The following is a 26,094-nucleotide window of genomic DNA, read 5'->3' as shown; positions in this document are numbered from 1 at the left end:
TGATACTAGCTTCGTAGAATGTGTTTGGAAGAGTTCCCTCCTTCTATTTTGAGGGCTAATTTGAGGATGATTGGTATTCGTTCTTCTTTAAAGGCCTAGTAGAATTTGGCTGAGAATCCCTCTGGCCCTGGATTTTTCTTTGTTGGTATGCTTTTGATTCTTCTTTAATTTCATTATTTGAAATTGATCTGTTTAAATTTTCTATATCCTGTTTCAAATTGGGTAGGTCATATGTACCTAAAAATTTGTTGATATCTTCAAGATTTTCTTGTTTATTGAAGTGTAAATCTTCAAAGTAGTTTCTGATTATCTTCTGTATTTCAGTAGTGCTGCCACTACATTTCTATTTCCATCACGGATTTTAACTATTTGAGGCTCTCCTCTCTTTCTTTTGGTTAGCTTGTCTAAGGGTTTATCAATCTTGTTTATTCTTTCAAAACACCAATTTCTGTTTCCTTGATTTAAAAAAAATTTTAATCTCAATTTCATTGAGTTCTGCTCTGATTTTAATTAATTCATGTCTTCTGTTGATTTTTGTGTTGATTGATTGATTTCCAGTGTCTTGAGATATCATGTTCGATTATTTGTTTGATATCTTTCTACTCTTTTAATGAATGAGCTCAATGCTATGAACTTTCCTCCTAGGACTGCCTTCACAGTGTCCCAGAGATTTTGATGTTGTATTCTCATTTACTTCTAAGTATTTTTTTTTTAATTTCACCCCTGATTTCTTCTGCTTTCCATTCATCATTCAGTAGTTAATTAATTAGTCTCCAAGTGTTAGAGTAGTTTGTAATTTTTTGTCTTATCACTGATTTCTAATTTCAATCCATTATGGTCTGATAGAATACAGGGTGTTATCTCTCTTTGTTTGTATTTGCTAAGACTTGGTTTTTCGTCTATTTTAGAGAAGGATCCCATGTACTGCTAAGAAGAACGTGTGTTCAGGCGTTGATTGATAGAATATTCTATATGCTGTTAAGTCTAGATTATTAATTGTATTTTTTAGTTCTGTATCTTCTTTATTTAGTTTTTATTTGAATGATCTATCTAGTTTTGAGGGAGGTGTGTTAAAGTCACCTGGTATTACTGTATTGTGATCTATTTGATTCTTGATTTTGGAGGAGGGTTTGTGTGATGTACATGGGTGCTCCAGTATCAGCAGCATAAATATTTATGACAGTTATTTCTTGTTGTTTGATTCCCTTAAGCAGTATGAAATGGCCTTCATTGTCTCTTGTGATTAACTTTGGTTTGAAGTCCACTTTATCTGATTTCAGAGTAGAAACCCCTGCCTGTTTTGAGCTCCGTGTGAGCGATGTTTTTTCCCATCCAGAAAGGACATTTCTGCCTTAGAGAAAAATGAGAGAAGATATGTGAGGGTATTTTTACAAATTAAACTAGTAAAGAGGGCAGTGATTGTAGTGTTCCTGGTATGGCCTTTTCCCTCCCGGTAAATGAGAAATTAAGCTCATAATAGTATTAAGGTGATAGTTTGAAATTTGGGGTGTATGGCAGGGTGGGGAGTTCAGAATTTGGGATGTGTGGGACATGTTATAAATAGTCATGAACATATGATTTTTTGGGTCTTTTAAATATAGAATAGAAAACCAAACAAATGGTAATGTGTGGGCCTTCCATGGTTAGAAATGTTGATTTTACGTCCATTTACTAATGTGTGTTGACAATTTAAAATGTGTGTAGTATAAGCTAAGGAACTATTTTGTATTTTGATGTGTGGACAAGAAAGAGCTACTAAAAATAAGAGAAATTGATAGTTTCAGTTTTGTGCCATCATATAGTTTACATTGAAATGGGAAGAGATGTGAGGCAGAGATATCAGGAAGTTTTTATAGTAGGCCAGGTGTGATGTAGTAAATACTATAGTGGGCCAGGTATAATGAGGCAAGAAAATGAAATTAAAATCTGAAGTGAGAGATAGTCCTCAGATTGAGTTGTTTATTACCAGTTTAGTTGTTTCTTGTTTAGTCCTGCACCAGCTTTAAGCAATGTTAAATACTTAGGTAACCCTTAGGATAGTTTACATTTTGATGAACTATGATCTTTCCATTTTTGTATTTGATATCAAGTTTGTTTATTATTAAAGTGGATTTAAGAAATTTAAGATTTTATAAATTTTTATATTAAATAATTGTAGACAAAGAATAAATTATATCACTTTTTCTCCAGTGTTTGATTAGTTTCTAAGTAGTGCTATATTATTAGAAAGGTAACACCTTAGGGAAAACATACATAGAGTATTGCTCTTTTAGTAATTGTTATTAATTTTATAGCTATGAGAGTGGAAGTAACATGTGAGAATGTTGTACAGGACAAAAATAGATGGTATTTCTTGAGTTCAATAAGAAATCATGTATGTTCACTACATTAATTATTTTTGTATCTGAGATACCCAGTTACCTCCTGAATGACTGTTGGAATTTTCCTTCCTGATTAACAAGTCTTAGCTTGGTAGGACAAGTCTAACTCATAAAGCTCTGCAAGAAAAGGTGTTTGTTTTTGTTGTGAGTGTGGTTTAAATCTGTTTTCTTTTACCACCCTGTTTCACCTGTTAAAGGTGAAGTTTGGAGTTAGAAAACAGAAAATTTCTAGTCTGCCTTTTGAAACTCTAGTGGTACATATTGTCCTCTGTTCTTTTAAATAATGTTTTATTTTTTCTCTTCTGTTTTTCTTGTTAACCAAACTGAACTACTGAAAACATTCTCTGCTTTTGATCAGAGTTGTCTCTTCTTCAAGTTGTAAGCATTTCCCTTGGCTAAGAGGGAATATAAAAAATAATACTATGTAAAGGTGAATAATTTATATTTTCCCCACTGAGTAGAATAGATATTTGTCACTTTTGAGAAATAGAACTATCATCAACTCAGGTTAAATTCTTGAGTTTAACAAAATGACTATGAATAGATAGTGATTTACTAATAAAATAATATAGACATAAAAATACAGGGAGCAAAGAAAGATGAGTAATATCTTTAGCAAATGTTGTACCATTAATGGACCTTCTATTATATAAGAGATTTCTGAAAAAAATAGAATTATCAAACAGTTTTAACTGATGTGAGAAATGTATTGGAGAACAGAAATTAATACTAATTTCAGCAAGCACAGCTTACGTGGGTCCACCAAGTGCTTTGCCATGACCTAATTTTAAACTGCATCTGTGACACTGATGCTTTGGGAAATGAGTTTGTTTCTTTTCTTCTTGTGGTCTGGTCTTACACAAGTAAATACATAAATACTTTAAAAATGTCCCAATATAGAAGCAACATTTAAATCTGAATATAGTATTATGTCACAAAATTGCAAATGTTGTGCTTTTTTGATACATGAGTATTTAATAATTATACTGACTTTTTCCTCATGACTCATTTGGGTAATTTCACTGATGTAATATTTATAGCTTCTGATTTGTATCTAGTTTTTTTTTGTGTGTGTATTTTACCTGCACTTGGAACATAAAAAAATTCCAAAAGATGTTGATAGGTTTAGGTTTTTCATTTGAAAGCTTAAAATATATTTGAATGTATCTTTAAGCACACAGTAAAAATTCACTGTTTTGGCTAGATGATAGGAGGAAATATAATCATCAGAAATTAATTTTCTTCCCTAATAGAATTCATAAATACCTTTTGATTTTATCTTTAAAAATGTTATAGGTGTGTTACCATTACTCTGCTCCAGAAAAATAATATTTTGTTTTGTAGTTGACAAAATTAAATTGTAGTATATTTGAGAGTAACAGAAAAAAAACTCCTATATAAGCAATCATACAGGTCAAAATAGCCAATATATCTGAATTACAAAATATGGAATTACTTGTATATTTAGGTCATTGGCTGCCAACCTCTGGATATGAAAGCCCCCTTTTTGACATCAAATTTTTGTTCTCTTTCCCTCTTTGAGGATATTAAACATAACAATAATGATTGTACTTATAAAATTTATGTATTGAGAAAATTCATTAATACTATGTAGATTCAGAGACTAGAATTTCTCTATTGGAAGATAGTCCTTTGTTGTTTGTAAAATATTTAACTTAAGTCTAACCATAGAATTATGCTGAGGAATGCAACTCAAGATCAGAAGAGAGATGCTATCATAGTAGAAAAATAAACAAAGATTTAACCTTTTAAATCTTTCTTTTTAGGTTAGGAAGCCTTCTGTATGACATAGGAAAAAAATGCATCACTAGATATATCCATCAAGTGCTGTGCCATGACCTAATTTTAAACTGCATTTATGGTACTAGTGCTTTGGGAAATGAGTTTGTTTCTTCTCTTCTTCTCTTGATTTGGTATTACATATGGAAATATGTAAATTCTTAAAAATTTCCTATATAAAAGCAACATTTAAATCTGAATATAGTATTATGTGACAAAATTGAGATTAAAATTAAAAACACACCTTTTATTATTGAAGACATCTCTTTTTGTTCCTGCCTATAGAACGTCTTGTGATCTGTACCATGGGTCATATAATGATGAATAAATGCCAGGAAATTCTTACTTTATACCTTTTTGTCCTTTGATGTATATACCAAATTGTTTAGCCCACAAGTGTTGATTGAACCCACAGTATTCAAGACACTGAGCCAAGTTATGAGGATCACAGGAGAAAATCCAAGCAAGAAATCCATATTCTTGTGAGTCTTACATAGAAGATAGATAATAAAACTAAAAATTACAAAAAGAGGGCACTTACAGATTGTGATCGTTGATATCAAGGTAATTAATAAGGTGAGATAATGGAGAGCATCTGAGAGTGAAGAAAGTTCTGAGGATGTTATTTAAGCTGAGATTTGAAAAATGAAAATAACTGAGTTATTGATAGAGAAGGGGAAGAATATTGCGTATAAAAATGTAGCTGTTGCAAAGCTGAAAGGAGAAAACAAAAAAGAGACCAGGTTATCTGGTATGCAGTGAACAGGGAGAATATTGTGCTGTAAGATTCAATAAATAAAGAAGACTTAGGGTCATGGGAAGCCTGGTAAATAATCCTGAAATAATAAGTTAGGGGATGCAAGGGAGTGACATGATCTGATTTTAAAACATCACCCTTGCAGCTGCATGGAAGTTAGGTTGAGAAGAATGGAAGTTAAGAGTTCAGGACAGAATTATGGAAGACCAATGGGAAGACCTTTCCTAGTCCAGGCAAGACAAAGTGGTGGCTTGGATTAAGTTTATGGTAGTGAGGAATAGAGAGAATCAGAAGAATTTGAAAAGTAAGGGAAAGAGAAATCCAGAGTGATTCATCAAGGGCAAGTTGTTACAAAGCATCTTGTTCCCCTGCTTGCATCCACTCGGCACTTTTCCTCTGTTGTTATGGATCTCTTTGCATGTGTCTACCTGCTTTTCTGCTTTCCACCATGCACAGAGCTGCATGCATCCTTCACCAGACCCCAAGCAGATGTTGGTACCATGCTCTTTGGACTTCCAGAACCATGAGCTAAAATCAGCTCCTTATAGATTACCCAGTTTGAGGAATTCTCTTACAGCAGTAGAAAATAAACTAGGGCAGTGACATTATGGAAAAATCTTGAAATCATTAGACTGAAAGAAACCGGACATACATAATTCATTTATATAAAAGGCAAACATCTGTAGTGACAGAAAACTGTGGTTAACCAAGCCCAGAGGCAGAGGAAGATGACCTGCAAAGGAACATGCGGGAATTTTTGGTTGTGATAAAAATGTTCAATATCTTGATTGTGACCTTTGGTTTCTAAGGTATTTGCAACTAATAAGACCCCGTCAGTTTTATACATTGCCTCTACATAATTTATCCTGTTATTTTATTCAGCAGAGTTAATAAAAAAAAGGGAAGGAGTCCTATCGGAATATAAAAAAACACAATATAACAATTTAATAAATTACATTAAAGACTTTAATGACATTTTGAGAAACATGACCATGAATCTCTCTGACCCCTCCAATTCATTTCCTTATTTGTGCTTCCATTATACTATGAACCCTTTTGTGTTCACAGCATCAGTTTTATGCTCACTTTTTTGCTCCCTACTTCTTCCCCTTACTCAAATAATACTGCGAGTTAGTTATACTTGTATTCCCATCTTATTTAGTGTATGAAACATAGCACATTTTCCAAAAAATATTTAGTAAATGAAGGAGAATGAATATTAATTTGGTCACAGATTTGGGGATACCTTCAATAAACTGACTATGCAACATATATTGGCAGTCAGTACTTTAAACAAGGAAATAATACTCCTATTAAGTAGTATTTAACTTAGATTATAGGTGAGCTAGAGGAAACACTTTAATTTAACTTATTATTAGTATTCATCATTTATAAATATTAGGCAATATATTTATGTTATGAACATTTTATTTCTGTGAAATTTTATGTAAAACTCCTTTTTCCTTTTTTTAATCCAGAAAAGATTTGTATTTTTTTCCTCTGCTTCTATGACACTCTATAAAAAAATGTTTTGAAGCTTTTATTGTTTACTATTGTCTTCCTTGTTAGAATAGAAAGCAAAGCCTTTTTATGTTCTTGTTTATGTCTGTTGTACCTGACTCGAGGGTTAATATTTAATAAGCACCTATTATATATTGTTGATATGTCCATTTCTTCTGAATTTTGTCAGGTTTTGTTTCATATATATTAACTTTTAAAATTTGCTTCAATTTATGCACTTTGATATACATCATTGGGATATAATTTCTCATTTTTATGAGTATACATGTTACAGAATCATATTGGTCATGTAGTCACATATATACTTACAGTAATAATGTCTGTTTCATTCTACTATCTTTCCTATCCCCACTTCCCGTCCCCTCCCATCACTTCCCTCTACCTAATCTAAGCTAATGCTATGAACTTCCCTAGTGTCCCACTCCTTATTATGAATTAACATCCACATATTAAGAGAAAACATTTGGCCTTTGGTTTATGCAATTGGCTTATTTTGCTTAGCATCATATTCTCCAACTCCAACCATTTACTGGCAAATGCCATAATTTCACTCTTCTTTAAACTGAGTAATAGTCCATTGAGTATATATACCACATATTCTTTATCCATTCATCTATTGAGGGACACCTAGGTTGGTTCCATAGTTAGCTATTGTGAATTGAACTGCTGTAAACATTGATGTGGCTGCGTCACTATAGTATGCTGATTTTAAGTCCTTTGGGTATAAACCTAGAGTGGGATAGCTAGGTCAAATGGTGGTTTCATTCCCAATTTTCTGAGGAATCTCCATACTGCTTTCCATAGAGGCTGCCCCAATTTGCAGTCCCACCAGCAGTGTATGAGTGTACATTTTTCACTACGTCCTCGCCAACATTTATCGGTGCCTGTATTCTTGATGATTGATATTCTGACAGGAGTGAGATAAACTCTTAGAGTAGTTGTTTTGTTTTGTTTTTAACCTTTATTTTGTTTATTTATTTTTATGTGGTGCTGAAGGTTGAACCCAGGGCCTTGCACATGCTAGGCTAACGGTCTACCACTGAGCTACAACCCCAGCCCTCTTAGAGTAGTTTTGATTTGCATTTCTCTAATTGCTAAACATGGCGAACACTTTTTCATATATTTGTTGATCATTTGTATTTCTTCTTCTGTGAAGTGTCTGTTCAGTTCCTTAGTTCATTTATTGATTGGGTTATTTGTTTTTTGGTGTTAAGTTTTTTGAGTTCTTTATATATACTAGAGATTAATGCTTTATCAGAGGTGCATTATTAATTGTTTCCTTTGCTGAGAAGAAGCCTTTTAATTTGAATCTATCCCATTTATTGATTCTTGATTTTACTTATTGTGCTTTAGGAGTCTTGTTAAGAAAGTCTTCAAAGTATTTCATGAAATAGAAAAGGAGGGAACCCTTCTAAACTCATTCTATGAGGCTAATATCATCCTAATATCAAAACTAGACAAAGACACCTCAAGGAAAGAAAACTTCAGACCAATATCTCTAATGAACATAGATGCAAAAATTCTCAATAAAATTCTGGCAAATCGCCTACAAAAACGTATTAAAAAGATAGTGCCCCATGATCAAGTGGATTCATTCTAGGGTTGCAGGGTTGGTTCAACATACAGAAATCAATAAACATAACTCATTGTATTAATAGACTTAAAAACAAGAATCATGTGATCATCTCAATAGATGCAGATAAAGCATTTGACAAAATACAGCACACCTTCATGTTCAAAACACTAGAAAAACTAGGAATAGTAGGAACATACCTCAACATTGTGAAAGTTATATATGCTAAACCCAAGACCAGTATCATTCTAAATGGAGAAAAATTGATAGTATTCTGGCTAAAAACTGGAACAAGAAAAGGATGTCCTCTTTTACCATTTCTATTCAACATCATCCTTGAAACTCTAGCCGAAGCAATTAGACAAAAGAAAGAAATTAAAGGGATATAAATAGGTAAAGAACTCAAACTATCACTATTTTTTGATGACATGATTCTATATCTAGAAGATCCAAAAAATTCCACTGGAAAACTTCTAAAACTAATAAGTGAATTCAGCAAGTAGCAGGATATAAGATCAGCACCCATAAATCAAACGCATTTCTATACATAAGCAATGAATCCACTGAAAGAGAAATTAGGAAAAATGCTCCATTCACAATAGCCTCAAAAAACATAAAATACCAGGGAATCAATCTAACAAAGGAGGTGAAAGACCTCTACAATGAAAACTATAGAATGCTAAAGAAAGAAATTGAAAAAAAAACCTCTGAAGATAGAAAGATCTCTCATGCTCCTATGCTCCTAGACAGGCAGAATTAATATTGTCAAAATGGCCACACTACCAAAAGCACTATATAGATTTAATGCAATTTCTATTAAAATCCCAATGACATTCTAAACAGAAATAGAAAAAGCAATCATGAAATATATTTGGAAAAATAAGAGACCAGAATAGCTAAAGCAATCCTTAACAAGAAAAGTGAAGCAGGAGGCATTACAATACCAGACCTTAAACTATACTCTAGAGCTATAGTAACAAAAATGGCACCAAAATAGACTTGTAGGTCAATGGTACAGAAAGAGGACACAGAGACAAACCCAAATAAATACGGTTATCTCTTACCAGACAAGGGTGCCAAAAACATTCACTGGAGAAAAGATAGCCTATTCAACAAATGGTGCTGGCAAATCTAGAAATCCATTTGAAGAAAACAATAGGCCCAAATCTTCACCACGTCAGCCTAGGATCTGTTTCATATATTTTGTATTTATGGATGAATATACATTTAGAATTGTCATATTCTTTTCCTAAATTAACCGCATATTATGTGTAAAGTCACTCTTATCCCTAGTAATATTGCCGGTTCTGATAACTACTACGTCTGACAATACAGATATACCAATTTTCCTTTGATTTGAGTTTGCATGATACATCTTTTTACTTTTGCATGATATGTCCTTTTACTTTTAATATGGACAGCATGATTGGATCCTTTTTTGTAAAATCCTATCTGAATATTGCTACCCCTTTCCCCCTTTCTTTGTTTTTCTATCTCTACCTCTTAAGAGAGAGGTTTAGATTTGAAATCCACTACCTTCTTGTTGTTTCCTGATAGTCAAAACTACTCTTTGTTTCTTTCCCCCTCTTTTTCTGTCTTCTTTTGGATTTTTTTCCCTATTTATCTCCATTATTGGCTTATTAAACTCCTTCTAATTTTGTACTGGTTTCTGTATGATTCACAAAATATATCTTTAAATTATTTCAGCTTATCATCAAATATTGTCACATCACATGTAGTTTAAAAACCTTATAACTGTAATTCCAGTTCTACTCTCCCATGCTTTGTGTTGTTATTTTCATATATATTAGAAACCTAATACATTGATATTTTTACTTTATATAGTCTTTAAGAGAAAAACTCTTTATAGTTATTTTCATTTTAATTATTTTCAGTGCATTTTTAGTCTTTGGATAGATCCACATTTTTTGTCTAATATTGTAAGTCTTCTGCCTGAAAAACTTACATTAATAAATTATACATAATAAGTTTATCAGCAATGACTTCTCTCAGCTTTTTTGTAGTTGAAAAGTTTTTACTTCAAGCCAGGCATAGTTGTGTACACCTGTAATCCCAGTGGCTCTGGAGGGTGAGGTAGGAGGATCACAAGGTCAAAGTCATCCTCAGCAAGTTAGCAAGGCTGTATTTCAAAATAAAAAGGACTGGGAATGCACACCTAGGTTCAATCCTAGTGCTAATTAAAAATGAAGATGAAAGCGGGGTAGGTGAAAGAGAAAGAAAGTTTTACTTCATCTTATTTATTTAAAGATTTTTTCCCCCAACTGGGTATATAATTATGGGTTGTAAGTTACATGCTATTCCATTAACTTCAATCTTGTATAATTCCATATGAGAAATCTACTGTATTTCTTGTTTTTGTTCTTCTATAATAAATGTTTCTTTTTTCCTGTGGTTTGCCTTCAAGAAATTCTCCTTTTGGTTTTTAGCACCTTGGCTGTGATATGTGTATATATGTCTAATTGTCTTATTGGCTTTGCTTGGGGTTCTCTGGATGATGTCTTTCACTATATTTGAAAATTTTCAGTGGTTAAATCTGCATATATTTATTTCTTCTATCCCCAATCACTTCTTCAGTCTCATTTATGTCTACATTATTCACTATGTTCCTTCATCTCATGGTGCTCTAGGTCCCCTTGCCCCATTGTTTTTGTGTCTTCATGTTTTAGCTTTTATAATAAATCTATCTCTCTCCCCCTCCAATCCCCACTCTCAGAGATTAAACTTAGTGCCTTGCACATGCTAGGCAAGTCCTATACACTGAGCTATTTCCCCAGCCCATTTTATTTTATCTTAAGACAGAATCTCACTGAGTTGCTGAGTTTGGACTTGAACTTGTGATTCTCCTGCCTTACACTACCAAGTAGCTGGGATTACAGGCCTGTACCACTGTGCCCAGTGAATTATTTCTCTTATTCTACAAATTCATTGATTCTTTCCTTGGTTTTTCTGACCCTCCCATTCAGCCCATTGGAGTAATTCTTTATCTTTGATATGGTGTTTTTTGCAAATATTTCCATTTAACTCTGATAGAATCTCCATTTTTCTCTAAAATCCAACATCTGTTTGTAGACGTTATTCACTCCTCATAGTAGATTCTTAAATATATTGATTATAAAGCCCTGTCTGATAATTTTAACATATGGCTCACCTTTGAATTTGGTTTTGTTAGTTGTTTCATCTTTTGACTCTGGGATTTTACCTTCTCTTTTAAAAACAAATCTCAACTTCTTATTGGATGCTGAATACTCTATGTAGAAAAGCAATATAGATTGAGATTAACTGTATATAACCTCTGGAAATGATCACCATTCTTTTGATGTTTGGCTCTTTATGTGGGGTAGAGGTCAAGCCAATCTAGTCAAGAGTTGAGTTAGAGACAGCCATAATGGCACACACCTGTAATCCCAGCAATTTGGGAGGCTGAGGCAAGTGGATCACAAGTTTGTGGCCAACCTCAGCAATTTAGCAAGACCCTGTCTCAAAATAAAAAATTAAATAGGGCTGGGTATGCAGCTCAGTGGTAAAACACCCCAGGTTTCAAACTTGAGCACTGGTTTAAGAATAAAAATACTTAATCCACATTTTGTTGTAATTAACTCTACGTCAGTGTGGTATCTTCTTCAAATTCCTTTGCTACAGGACCACTCTTACCTTGTACTTAGGTCCCCTTTCTTAGTATTCCTGCTTTCCCTTCAGCAGTTAGCCATTCATGCACGCCTGCAACCACAGGTGCTCCTTTGTTTTTGCTCCTTTCCCATTGGTGGACTGCTCTTTACAAGAACTATGCAGATATAATCAAGACATCATAAATGATGTTAAAATAAAAACAAACACAGAATACATTGAATGGAGTTTCAAATCTGAAGACACAGATTCAGATGGAAAAGAAACAAATGTTCCATCAAGGGTCAGAAGGACTAGGTTTTTCAAGGGAAAAAAAGAGACAATGGAGTGAGGTGAAGTAACTTGTTTTAAATAATTTTTGGTTGGTTCTGTTTATCACAGAGTTTGGAATGGACCTACCCTACTCGAGTATGACCTCATCTTAAATTATTACATCTGTAGTAACCTTGTGTCCAAATTATATCACATTCTAAGGAGGTACTAGCAGGTAGGACTTAAAAATATATTCTTGAGCAACACAGTTTGATCTATAAGGAGTAGGAATAATGTCTGTCCCATATTAGTAGCAATATCTTATACAGATAAAAATATTAAAGTACCAAATCTAAAAAGTCATGTTAAGAAGGTATACTCATGAATAAATCTCTGTGTTGAACATTTTTATTTTAATATTTTAGGAAGAATTTTGATAATTGATTCCTTTTTAATTCAGGTAAATTTAAAGATAGCAACTAATAGTCTAAATTTAAAATCACATTTTAAGGAAAACATTTACCAATCCCATCTCATTTGCCTCTTATTTGGAATATTTGGCACACAGAATTTTGGTGAAATTAAATAATTTAACCATTCTCTTAAATCATGATGGCATAGTTTGGGGATTTTTAAATAATATTTTTTTATTTAGCTTTTTAAGACCTCTGAATTTTGTAACGTGGCTGCTGTGCGCTGAGAACTAATAGACTCTTTGAAGTTAAAAATCTAGGATTCCAATCTCAGTTTTAAAAATTGACTGGCATTGACTTTTAAAAACTAAGTAGTATTTGTGTCCTATTGAAAATGAGTATAATTTGTGTCTATTGTTTTGAAGTTCTTGTCTAGAATATATATTATACATGTTTAAAATCTGTCAAAATAAACTATTCTTAGAGGTTAAAAAGTGGCACAGCAATGGAGTCTGAAGGCAAAGCATGAGGAACTCAATTAAAATAAATTTTATGGCATCTTTATAGTGTCCATCACTTTTAAAATCTAATACTAGTAGATTATTAGGATATAAATTGTAACACTTTGACTTTAAGCATGTATTCTTACTAAGAAAGAATACTTCAGGGCTTGGGATGTGGCTCAGTGGTAGAATATTTGTCCACTGGAATGCACAAGCCCTGGGTTCCATTCCTAGCACCATAAAAAAATTTAAAAATTAAATGTCAGGGTTTTTTTTAAAGATAACAAAGAACACATAAAAATTATTCTGGACAGTATAATTTTTCATGACTCGCCAGGGACAATTTTTAAATCCAGCTTTCTAGCTTACCTTGAAGAAAGATTTCTGCTTACTTTGCCACAAGACCTTATGGTTTCTAGTAATAACTGGAAAAAATAAGTATGAATTATAATGATTAATCATAGGGAAGCTTAAATACCAATATTTGAAGGTTTCCACTAAAGCAAACCACTGGCTATATATAGTAAATATTTTCTGTATGCACAAAATGGTATCAGACAGAAGACAGATATGAGAGCCATAGAGCTAAAAAAAAAAAGACTCATCAGTCAACTGCTTTTGCTTCCTCCTTTCCCAGATCAGGAATTTGAAAAATATTAAAAGGTTTTTTATAGTCTAACTTGTCAAAATCCAAAAGTTAGAGACCTTATTGTTATTTTATAAGTCATTACTTCAATGGCATAACAACTTTACTAATATTAAAAATTTCTACCTTACTGATATTTTTTAGTTAATATTTCAAATCTTAGATAGCAAAGAAATTAAAATTCCTTTGGACATCTAGGACTCATCCCAGAATTTCATCAAGTACTCTTTCCACTCAGTTTCTTACAAACCTTAGCCTATGAATGTGTACAGTTTTCTTTACTTGAAAAGTCTTGCCAAGCACAGTGACACATGCCTTTAATCTCAGTGACTTGGGAACTAAGACAGGAGGATCACAAGTTTAAGGCCAGCTTCAGCAATTTAGTGAGACCCTGCCTCAAAGAAAAGACTGGGGATGTCGCTCAGTAGTAAATTATCACTGAGTTCAATCCCTCATATTAAGAAAAAAAAAATCTAAGTTGAAAGTTTTGCCTTTTCTTTAAAGTAAATCAGTTCACTTTCTGTTCTTTTTTTTAAAAAGTGGTATCTCTAAATTGTTTATTTCAACTAGCATATATTTTGTTCTTTGAACTTCTGTCATTTGATTTTTTTAAAATAATGAATACAGGTATGTATATTTTTTGAAAACAGATATTTTTAACCAATTTTTAAAAAGAACAATAAAAATCACACTTATTTTAAAGAAGAAAATAAATGGAATGATGTTGAGGGTGCCTTGACCCAGAAAACCATGGGTTATTCCTTCTTGCCAATTTTGTTAAAATATTTTTTATTTGTTATAATTAGTTGGGCATGATAGTAGAATGTATTTTGACATATTTTACATACATGGAGTTCTCATTCTTCCAGTTGTACAAGATATAGATTACATTGGTCATGTAATCATATATGCACACAGGATAGTAATGTCTTATTCATTCTACTATCTTGCCTATTCCCATTCCCCCTTCCTTCCCTTCATTTCCCTTTGTTTAACTCCAAACACTTCTATTTTTCCACACCCCCAACCCCAACCCATTGTGACTTAGCATCCGAATGTCAGAGAAAACATTTGGCTTTTGGTATTTTGGGATTTGGCTTATTTCATTTAGCATGATAGTCTCCAGTTCCATCCATTTACCAACAAATGCCATATTCATTCTTCTTTATGGCTGAGTAATATTCCATCATATGTGTATATACCACATTTTCTTTATCCATTCATCTGTTGAAGAGCATCTAGGTTGGTTCTATAGTTTCGCTATTGGGAATTGAGCTGCTATAAACATTGATGTGGCTGCATCATAGTAGTATGCTGATTTTAAGTCCTTTGGGTATAAACTGAGGAGTGGAATAACTGGGTCAAATGGTGGTTCCATTCCAAGTTTTCTGAGGAATCTTCATACTGCTTTCCAGAGTGGTTGCACCAGTGTGCAGTCACATCAGCAGTGTATGAGTGTACCTTCTCCCCCACATTTTGGCTAACACTTCTTGTTGATTGTATTCTTCATAATTTCCATTCTGACTGAAGTGAGATGCAATCTCCGTGTAGTTTTGGTTTCCATTTCTCTAATTGCTGGAGATGTTGAACATTTTTTTCATTTACTTGTTGATCGTTTGATTGTTCTTCTTTAGTTCATTTCTTTTATCCATTTATTGATTTGATTATTTGCTTTTGGTGGTGAGTTTTTTGAGTTCTTTGTGTATCCTGGAGATTAATGCTCTATCTGAGGTGAATGTGGTAAAGATTTTCTCCTATTCTGAAGGCTCTCTGTTCACATTTTTGATTGTTTCCTTTGCTGTGAAGAAGGTTTTTAGTTTGATTCCATCCCATTTGTTGTGCTTTAGGAATCTTATTAAGGAAGTTAATTCCTAAGCTGACAGGATGTAGATTTAGGCCTACTTTTTCTTGTTTTAGGCGCAGGGTCTCTAGTCTAATGCCTGCATCCTTGATCGGCTTTGAGTTGAGTTTGCACAGGGTGAGAGGGGTTTAATTTTATTCAGCTACATATGAATTTCCAGTTTGCCCAGCACCATTTGTTGAAGAGGCTATCTTTTCTCCAGTGTATGTTTTTGACACCTTTGTCTAGTATAAGATAACTGTATTTATGTGTGTCTCTGTTTTCTGACCTGCACCATTGGTCCATGTGTCTGTTTTGGTGCCAATACCATGCTATTTTTGTTACTATAGCTCTGTAGTATAATTTAAGGTTGGTATTGTGACGCCTTCTGGTTTACTTTTCTTGCTAAGGATTATTTTGGCTATTCTGAGTCTTTATTTTTCCAAATGAATTTCACCACTGCTTTTTTCTATTTCTATGAAGAATGTCATTGGGATTTTAATAGGAATTGCATTAAATCTGTATGGTGCTTTTGATAATATGGCTATTCTGACAATATTAATTTTGCCTATCCATGAGCATGAGAGATCTTTCCATCTTCTAACGTCTCATTCAATTTCTTTCTTTAGTGCTCTGTTGTTTTCATTGTAGCAGTCTTTCACCTCTTTTGTTAGATTTATTAACAATTTTTTTAGGCTATTGTGAATAAGGTTAATTTCTTTAGTGTTAATTAGCAGTAACTGAACTAAAGAAATTGGGGAAAATGCATGTGATTCCATGTCTAATAGTGAAGAGAGTGAAAAAGTGAAGAAGATTAAACCTGATATTTTCTGATTTTTCCATGTAGTAGAAAACATGATTTCTATTAAGAATACAGAAGTTGGGAAAGGGAGAGAGCTTTAGAAACCTGTGAGTTTGGATAGACGATGAGTAATGTGACAGGGACTTGTGAATCGACTGTATAGAGCAGTTAAGGGCTTGTTCATGTTTTTAAGTATATAAGTTTATAAAGTTAAAGATTAATTGGTTCATATTTTGCTACATTTCTAAATGTTGTCACTAAAGCATATTCTCTAGGAGTTTTACAGATCTCAATGAATGGATTTATGACTTTCTGTGAGTTTTGATATGTTTGTATTTTGTTTTGAGATAGGGTTTCACTGTTTTATATAGGCTGGTCTCAACTCCTGAGTTCAAGTGATCTTTCTATCTTTTTTTTTTTTTTAAATACACAACAGCAGTGGAAAGCATTACAATTCTTATTACACATATAGGGCACAATTTTTAATCTTCCTATCTTAACTTCCTGAGTAACTGAGACTATATGCACATACCACTAGGCCTGGCTGTTTACATATGGATATGAAAATTGTGTTGTATTTTACTTCATCAAACCCTGAAATGTTTAGATGTGAAATGCATTCTGTCAGACAACTTCCTTCTGTTGAGTATGCATTTTAGAGAGCTATTGTACGGTATAGATTGGTCTTAATATTGGGTATCCTAAACAGAAATTTTTGAGAAAGGTACCAAAGAATTTTTCAGAAATGAGTCTTTAGGGGCTGGAGATGTGGCTCAAGCGGTAGCGCGCTCGCCTGGCATGCGTGCGGCCCAGGTTCGATCCTCAGCACCACATACAAACAAAGATATTATGTCCGCCGAATACTAAAAAATAAATATTAAAAAACTTCTCTCTCTCTCTCTCTCTCTCTCTCTCTCTCTCTCTCTCTCTCTCTCTCTCTCTTAAAAAAAAAAGAAATGAGTCTTTAAAAGTAGATTCTCAGTTAAGGCAAAGGCAATAGACCTTTTAAAAAGAATATTTTTAAAAAATTTTTGTTGTTGTTGTTGATAGACTTTTGTTTTATTTATTTATATGTGGTGCTGAGAATCGAATCCAGTGCTTCACACATGCTAGGCAAGTGCTGTACCACTGAGCCACAACCCCAGCCTGGCAATATACCTTTTTAAAATAGTGTTTAGATTGAGCAGATTATGTGCATGTATAGATATGGCATAGTGAATCCCACTATTAGGTATAGTTACAATTGCCAATTTAAAAAAATAAAGATTTTTTTTTAAGTGTTCATTGAGGGAGCATTGAGTTAAGAGTTCAAGCTCTCCACTTCATAGTGCTGATACTTGACTATGATTTCTTTCAGCAAAATCCAAGTTAAAATATAAGGGAAAAAGTGTATTTTCTAATTTATCTTCTTAACTTCCCAATCATCATGTGGTTATCCCTACACTATGTTTCCAATAAAAGTTATTTGTAGGGCTGGGGAAGTGGCTCACTGTAAAGCACTTGATTAGCAGGTGCAGGATCTGGGTTCAGACTCTAGTACCGAAAAAAATAATAATAATTAACAGTCTAGCTCCTCAGTGCCTTAGCTTTCATTCTTCTGGCTGTCAGTAACTTTAAAAAGCATTTGTAGCTATGTATTGCCTTTAATTGTGAAGGACACCAAGTGCTTACTGTAGTGTATGTGTGTATATGCACAGGGAATTTTGTTAACACTTGGAGAGTATTATATGCAGGATACTTTTATAAAATCCAGAGAGAAGGATCCAGTGCACAAAAACAGGGACACTCTAGAATGTTAGAAGTAACATTTCTTTAAAAACAAAAGGTAATTTATTCAGTAGTATCTTCATCCATACAAAATTTTCTCACCTTTCTTCATTTTAATTTTTAACAAAATTTAGATAAAAATTTCTTTCCAGTGTGATCAGCTGTTGCTGTTTCCTAATCTCATGCACTTGTGATTTTCTGTGGTTGTCCATCATCACTCTGGTAACTTTTCCTGATGTCAGGAAGGATCCTAACTTCTGGTTGGAAGTAAGTCATTTAAGTGGATATGTGCATAGGAAATCAGGATCCTATTACTGTTTTGTTTTTGTTTTATTTTTTGTTACTGGAGATTGAACTCATTATTATAGCTCTATGACTGAGATATATCCTCAGCCCTTTTTGTTTTATTTTGAGACAGTTTCGCTAAGTTGCTGGGCTGCCCTCAGACTTTGTGATCCCCTTCATCATTTTCCTGTGTTGCAGGGATTACAGGAGTGCCCCAACACATCCATCCCTGTTTATTATACAAATAATTAAAGGGAAGGAAAACTAGTATCAGTTGTGTATAGGTATAATGCATTGTTTGTATTTGATGCCAGCCTGAAAATTATATAGATTTTTAAACTATAAAAACATTAATATTCTGAAAAATTAATTTCAGATGAAAATATGCTATTTCAGGTTACAGATTTGTTTTATATCAAAAGCATTCTTCTGGAACTCACTCTCATCTTATTGGTAGACAATTGAGGCAAAAGTGACTGACTTAGACTGAGAGGTGGAAGGGAACTGATAATCCGGTTCTTTCTAAATGCCAAACACTATATTAGAGCCTTTATGTTTTATCTCATATAAGTCTTACTACACCTCATTTATAACTGAGAAAATAGAAAGTCAGAGACTTTCAATAGCTAATTGTCCAAGGTCACCCAGCTGGGAAGTGGTAGAGCTAAGATTTTCAAAGAGTGCTTCCTCCTCAGTTTTCTTCCTCAGTCTTTCAAAGATTAGAGCCTTCTAATGTCTCTTTTTAGAAAACAATATTGATAGAAATTATAAAACACACAGAGTATTTGCTGATGTAATAAATAGTTTTCTATAAGCATGGGTATTGAAAGTTCCACAGTTATTTCTGTCTAATGATACAAAGACTTGTTAGTCAGTTTCCTCTAGCTACTTGGCTTCCTTTTCATTTTTTTCTTTTGATTTTAATACTTATGTATCTGTATTCCTGTTTATCTCTCTGCCTTCCTCCTCCTCAGCTTTTAAACTGCTTTTTAAAATATATATGCATATTGTTTACTCTTGACATTAAATTTACTGCCCTATTAAAAATAAAGAATAAGGAACTGACATCCAGTCTTTGCACCTGTATGTTCTGGGCTTGGTTAAACCTTACCCATCAAATTGCCTAAGCTTTAAAAATTCAATAATGAACACTAAGGGGTAGTGAATGGGTAGAGCTACTAGAACTCTCACATTGATGAAGGAAAAGTACACTTGTCTTTGGAAACTCATTTGTTATTATTCACAATATGGAAGACATACAGACTGTGATCCAACATTACTGTCTATGCATTGCAAGTAATGGCTCCAATCTAGGAACAAACCAATAAAAATCTAAAGAACTGACAAATATTGTGCTATATTTATATAGTGAATTTTATTCAACAAGGAAACATTTAAAAAGCAGATGGATTTCACAAACATAATATTGAGTGAAAAGGCTAGGTACAAAACAGTAAATACATGAATCTATTTTATTTCGTTCCGTGTTTAATTCCATCTATAGAGTTCAGGAAACAAGCAGAGTTAAATATATAGAGAACAAGTGGTACTTAAAGCAGAATAAAACAAGTAAATTATTTTTATTATTCTTCTTCACCCCTCTGTTTTCTCCTACACACTAACATATACACATGCCCTCAAGATCAGTGGTAAATTAACCAAAACCTAACCAAATAACCCCATTCATTCAAATAATATCTAATGCCCACTACATGTTAGGCATTTGCTGTCCATGAATAAAGACAGCATATTCAGGGAAGTAAATCCAAAGCAGGATACACTATAACATAAAAGTTATACCCAGTGGTTGCTTTTTAGGACTTTTCCTCACCCTTATTGTATAGTTAGTACCTGATAATAGAATACCAGCTAGTAATACTTTTCCCCGTCATTCATAAGACATAACCTTAATACTTAAATCTTATTGCTTCTCGCTTTTGGTTACAGAAAGATAATGGAAGTGCGGAGTTCTGCTGTTATCTGGTTTGAAAAAAGAGCATACTTATGCTGGAAACTTCTTTCTCTGACAGGTCCTCCCTCTTAAAGAATGTAGCATGACCTGTAGCAGGCTGTTCTTCAATACCTCATAATTATGAAAAATTAAGATGGAAAATGTATTGTTAATAGCCAGCACCACATATAAATAAATAAAATAAAGGTCCATCAACAACAAAATTTAAAAAATTCTTTTTAAAAGGTCTATTGCTTTTTCCATTTAGTTAGCATGATAATAACACTTTCTGAGCCTTAACTGAGAATCTACTTTTAAAGACTCATTTCTGAAAAATTCTTTGGTACCTTTCTCAAAAAATTCTGTTTCGGATATTCAATATTAAGATCCATCTACACCATATAGTAGACTCAGGATGCTTCACAAGTTTGATGTTACTTATAAAAAAGCCAAAAGTGAACCTTCATTCAGGAATATGAAAGTTTATGATAATGAACTTTTCAGAAATTATTTTTAAGTAATCAGTAATAATATGGTAGTATAACTATGGTATATGGAGTTACCTTGATTATAGATAACCAGTGTATATGGACCTGTGTAATGACAGTTGTTCTGGTATGTATTTAAAATTCTATCATGATTTTGGTAAAAGAACACAGCATTATTCATGAATTTCTTTGAATCCTTAGAGTGTATTAATTATTTTACTAAAATCCTCTTTCACTTTATTTCCCTGTTTTGTCAAAAAAGATAATAACCAAGAAATTGTATAAACATTCCTGCAGTGGTGGTTAATATTTCATGAACTCAGATAACTATTGTAATATGTACTTTGTTTTCTTTTTCTTTTCCAATTTGGTAATAATTTCCCTAATGTAGAGATTAGACTTATATTGTGTAACCAACTCTCAGTAACTCATGAATAAAGTACTATATTATAGACAGTTCAAACAGGAATGGAAGGAGAAGGGGAGAGGAAAAGCATTGTGACTCTGAAACACAAATAAGCAATTTACCTTCTGATTGTAGTTAGGATCACTTTTATTTTGTTACAAATTTGTTGAGTAAATTTGTTTTAAAATTGATTAAATTATTGAATTTTGGAGTATTGACTGCCTTAGTGTTGATAGGAAGCTAGTTTAGCTTTTAAATTTTACATCAAATAGGCTCCACTTTGCTTCTAAACTTTGTTTTAGGTTCACAAAATAATTAGCTATTTTCTGAAATTTCTTCCTAAGCATGTGCAGTTTATATTTTGAAAGCCCATATTTCCTTAGCAATTAGAATCAAACACTATTGGAGCTTGCAGTTTAAGAATCGGAGATAGTGTACATTCATATTATTAAATGTCAAGGGTGTAGATTGGTAATCCTATTCCTGAGACATCATCTATGTCCAAATTGCCTAATAACTTAGATAATTTTATTTATTTTATTGGAAAATGAAACTTTGAAAATCAGATTTCTAAGTGAGATTTAAATGACATTTTTGGCTGGTTCATCAACTAGTTACCTTGGCAATATAAGAATTTTCTGTAATCTAATTAGCTAATGAGCATAGGGTCCTGTTCTGTGTCTATAGCAGTACAATAAAACTAAGTAGACATGGTATGAAATTGAATAAACAAAACTATTTTGTTTATTATTTTAGGATAATTTCCTTAAAACTTTGCAAAATTATTTCCCTGAGAAATATTAGCATGTGTATACCATAACAAATCATTTATAATTTTGTTGTCTAATTCAGTGATAGTCAGCATCACTTATAAAGATATGATCTTAATATTATTCCTTTTATTAGGAAAATGAAAATCTTTTGTTTACTAACTTCATAGTTATAACTACCTTGTGAGCTATTGTACTAATTCTTTTGTTATCTTTCTATAGCTGAGCTGTCCATTATGGTAGCCAGTCATAAAATTTGGCTATTGAGCAACTGAAGTAGTTAGTCTAAATTGAGATCAGAGTAAAATACACATGGATATTGAAGATTTGTTACAAAGAAGAGAATATAAAATATTTCATTAATAATGTATATATTCGTTGCATGTTGATATTTTAGATATATCAAATCGAATAAAATTTTATTAAAATTAATTTCTAACCTTTTTTCTTTTACTCTTAATTTGTCTATTGATAAATTTAGATTACATATTTGGCTCACTTATTTCTGTTGGACAGCACTGTTCTAGAGACTATCATATTTTATATAAGGAGGTCAAATTTAGAAAGATGACATCTTTCTTTTATCTCTTTCCATTTCAGCATTCAGTGGTTAGAAGATATTCCAAAGCTATTCATATATTCTAACAGTTGAATGACATTTGTTCTAAGAAATGTAGATGTATACATAATGGAGAATATTTGACCATTGCTTGAACACTAATTGTGATACTGAAATATATTTGGTATGAGCTGGAATAGGGAAAATAAGAATATTGAAATATAAACCAAGAATGAAAAACAAAAGAGAGAATATGCTTCTGGACAATAGAAAATGCTATTAAAAAGACCCTGGTACTAAAACTTAGAAATTACATGTTGTGATCTTGAATTATACTGTGTCCTATATAACACCACTTATAAGAAGATTTAGTTAATGATTTCCAAGCTGAGAACAAAAACTTCTACCAAAGAACATCACTTAGTTCCTTTTTTTTCTTACACAGAATTGTCTTTTGTAATGAGGGTGGGGGTGATAAGTTTCACAGCATAAACTTCAGGATAGATGCCTTAAGCTCCTTTATGATGACAATAAGGATAATCTTTTTCTCTTAGAATAAAAAGTGATTGTCTCTTTTTCCCATCCCACCCCCATTTCCATGTGTATTTGTTCTTTTTTTTCCCAAAAAAAGACATATTTAGTGTCCCACCTATGTTTATTTTCTCCTTACTCACTAAATAAGGAATAACAAACACTGTTATGTTTTGTATTTGAAATTATAAGGTACATTTCTTTTTTGTTTTATTTTTAATTTAACTCTTTGTTTTACAGATGAGGGCAGAAGTGCAGTTGACCAAGCAGGTGGTGCACAGATTGTAATTGACCATTTAAGGTCACTGTGCAGTATAACAGATCCCGCCAATGAGAAGCTCTTGACTGTCTTTTGTGGCATGCTGATGAACTATAGCAATGAGAATGGTAAACAAAACTGAAAACTTGCTTTATCTCTGGGGGAAAAATTCAAAATCATTTTTATTATAATCACAACAAATATTTTTGAAAAATTATGAACAAAGAATTCATAAGGGCATATAAAATTTAATAATTAATTCACATTAAGTTAAATTGTTTGAAAATTACAAAATGGTCTCATTCACCAAATGGGACTAGTATTTGAATGGTGGCTGCTGTTAATCAGTCCCAAATCTAAAAAAAAAAAAAAAATGCTGTGGTTGGTTTAAGCTTTCTTGCTGCGAACGTTTTTAAAATAAGCAATATTAAAAAGTTTATTACTTTTATTACTGCCAGAAGTAGCTTTAAGACATAAAATTGTCTTTAGAAGTAAAATTATTGTATTCTAGATAATTATTTCAAAGAAAAAAGAATCTTTAATAAAATCTGGCTTTAGAAAAATAAAGTTCAAAGTAATTACAGTTAGCTCATTTTAGAAATTGGATAAAGTATTTTTAAACAGCAGTTTCTTCTTTGTAAACAAGTTTTAAAAGCTTTTTACCCATTTTAAGATGGCCTATTTGATTAATTAGATGAATATTAACATGATATTAACATGATATTAAAATATTAACATGATATTAAAAATTCATAACATTTTTATGTCAAAAATACCATTCATTTTTTATCATCTTATATGAAATACTGTGTGGCTCAAACACTCAAATTCTAGTATGTTCCTGGCATGTAAGCCAAATAAGGTCTTTCTGTGGTTGGTTTCATAATGGCATTTTACATTGTTGTCGTTCTGTAGAGACATTTTATTTGCCTAATGAATGTGTGATACTATACTTTCATGTGTTCTACAAGTACATGGCCCTCAGTATATTTTTTTTTCTTTTTTTTTTTTTAACTTTTGGTACTTATGGCTCTAAAGAAGTATTCTCAATAACTAAAAAGAAAAAAGTTAAACTTTGAGAAATGACTACTGACATATAACATTAGTTATTGACAGTGAGCTGTTGGGACTGTGGCAGATCGAAGAGCCCTTGTCTTATTTAAAGGGAAAAGCTACTACTATTTAGTTAGCTGTTAATGTATTACAGTTTAGCTAAATACTGTCAAATATTTTTATTTGGGGAGGAAGGAAGCTGAAAATCTGGATTTTTTATACAACAGATGAATTTTAAATGTTGGGTTTCTTTTTTTTTTAATTGTACAGGCTAAATAGAAATTATATTTAAGTCTCATCCTGCTCAAGGGCAACCAGTTTTAAACCTCTAAATTTTAAAATTATCCATTCTAAAATACAAAATAGTTTTTGTTAATGAAATGGCCACCACATTAAACTTGAACTAATAACATTTGGTGAACTTTATATGGTCAGTTACTTCTATTTTTCTTCCTCTCTGGTGAATCCTTTTTGAAGAGAAAATACCTTAACTGTGAAAGGAGAAACTGAAAGGACAAAGTTCAGGTAATCTACAAAATGAATTGCTAGCTCTTAGGTAAATGAAATTTGACCCTAGTATACAGCTACCTGAATTGCATTAAGAAATCATTGGACAGTCATTCATCTTGCTTTCTTACCTTTTAACTTCATTTGAGCTTGGATACTTGAAAAAGTAGAAAAAGTGCTAAGTGGTAGAATGTCCTATAATAGAATTTCAGTGTATAGGAAAGTATACTGAGAAGGTGATGTTTAACAAAATGCAAAGTATGCAGACTTTGAATAGTGTGTGTGTGTGTGTGTGTGTGTGTGTGTGTGTGTGTGTGTGTGTAATTTTTTTAAGAATTGCCTTTGTTCTAGTGTCCAGGTATTCCCAAGAAATAACCTGGATGTTTTGGAAAGGTATATTAACTTTCCTCATATTATTATGGGGCAAGTGGTGTTTTTGTTACAAGCATTGCACATTGAATTTACCTTTTAAAATTTAGTAGATAAAACAAAAATTATCTTTAGTATTTTTAAGAAACAAACACCAAACTTTTAACTGTTGTCTTCCCTGTCTCCTTTTTCTGTTTTGTCATGAGCTTCTTAGTTTGTGAACTAAATCATTTTCTTTTTAATGCTTTAACTTATGTCCTGTTTAGTTTACTTTACATGAATGCTAAACACCTTTATTGTTGTATTTATTATTTACTTACTTTTTTCACCAAAATTTGTTTTTAAAGACTAACCTTTTAGGCCTTCCTTAGAACATCTGATATTAATCCTGTTCACCTAGGTGAGTCACTGACATACTCCTCCAAAAAATGGAGCTTTATGAATCTCAGGAGGCACTTTTATTAGCACTGGCACATGAAGTTCCTTTTTATGTTATTTACCATTAAATTTCAGTACACAGCCACTGCTATTCATCTGTATATTTTATGAGTGTTAAATACCTCCTTTCTACTACCACAGAAAAATTAAATGTGTCTTTGGGCCCAATAACCTAACCCTTGTCCATAGTTATTCTAGCTCCGTGGATAAAATTGGTTAAACATACAGATAAGATAGTACAGAAACTACTCACAAAGTTTCACTAACATTTTCCCTGAAGAAAATATTTTCAGACAGTTTATTAGTCCTCAAAGTGGACAGATACTTAGAATATTTACAGTGAAACTCTTGAACACATCCACTTTTTAAATCCTTTGAATAGAGAGTAAAACAAATTTACTGAAAACAGATAAGGCAGGTATATTATGAAAATACTATTCATTTTTGTACGATTTGATTTTTTTTTTTTTGCACTACTGTGAATTGTCACTTCACAGGGGCACTTCACAACTGAGCTATATACCCAGCCCTTTTTATTTTATTTGGAGACAGTATGTCACTAAGTTGCTGAGGTGAAC

The 26,094-nt window shown here is 32.4% G+C and overlaps 1 protein-coding gene across 8 annotated transcripts in view; it reads left to right on the top strand.

Moving 5' to 3' along the window:
• Positions 1-26,094, top strand: part of Rap1gds1 (Rap1 GTPase-GDP dissociation stimulator 1) — a 145,998-nt gene that overhangs the window by 66,146 nt on the left and 53,758 nt on the right. For 5 of the 8 annotated variants that reach the window (XM_021735443.3, XM_078021892.1, XM_005338561.2 and 2 more), the window contains exon 5: positions 23,131-23,277. The exons of the other annotated variants lie outside the window; for them this stretch is intronic. In XM_021735443.3, the coding sequence (XP_021591118.2) occupies positions 23,131-23,277 (147 nt within the window). The remainder of the gene's footprint in view (positions 1-23,130; positions 23,278-26,094) is intronic. 8 annotated transcript variants of the gene reach the window in all.

The sequence above is a fragment of the Ictidomys tridecemlineatus genome, chromosome 9, assembly GCF_052094955.1.
Source record: "Ictidomys tridecemlineatus isolate mIctTri1 chromosome 9, mIctTri1.hap1, whole genome shotgun sequence".
Classification (NCBI taxonomy): Eukaryota; Metazoa; Chordata; class Mammalia; order Rodentia; family Sciuridae; genus Ictidomys; species Ictidomys tridecemlineatus.
Note: the sequence above shows the minus strand (reverse complement) of the source record. Positions and strands in the feature narration are given on the sequence as shown.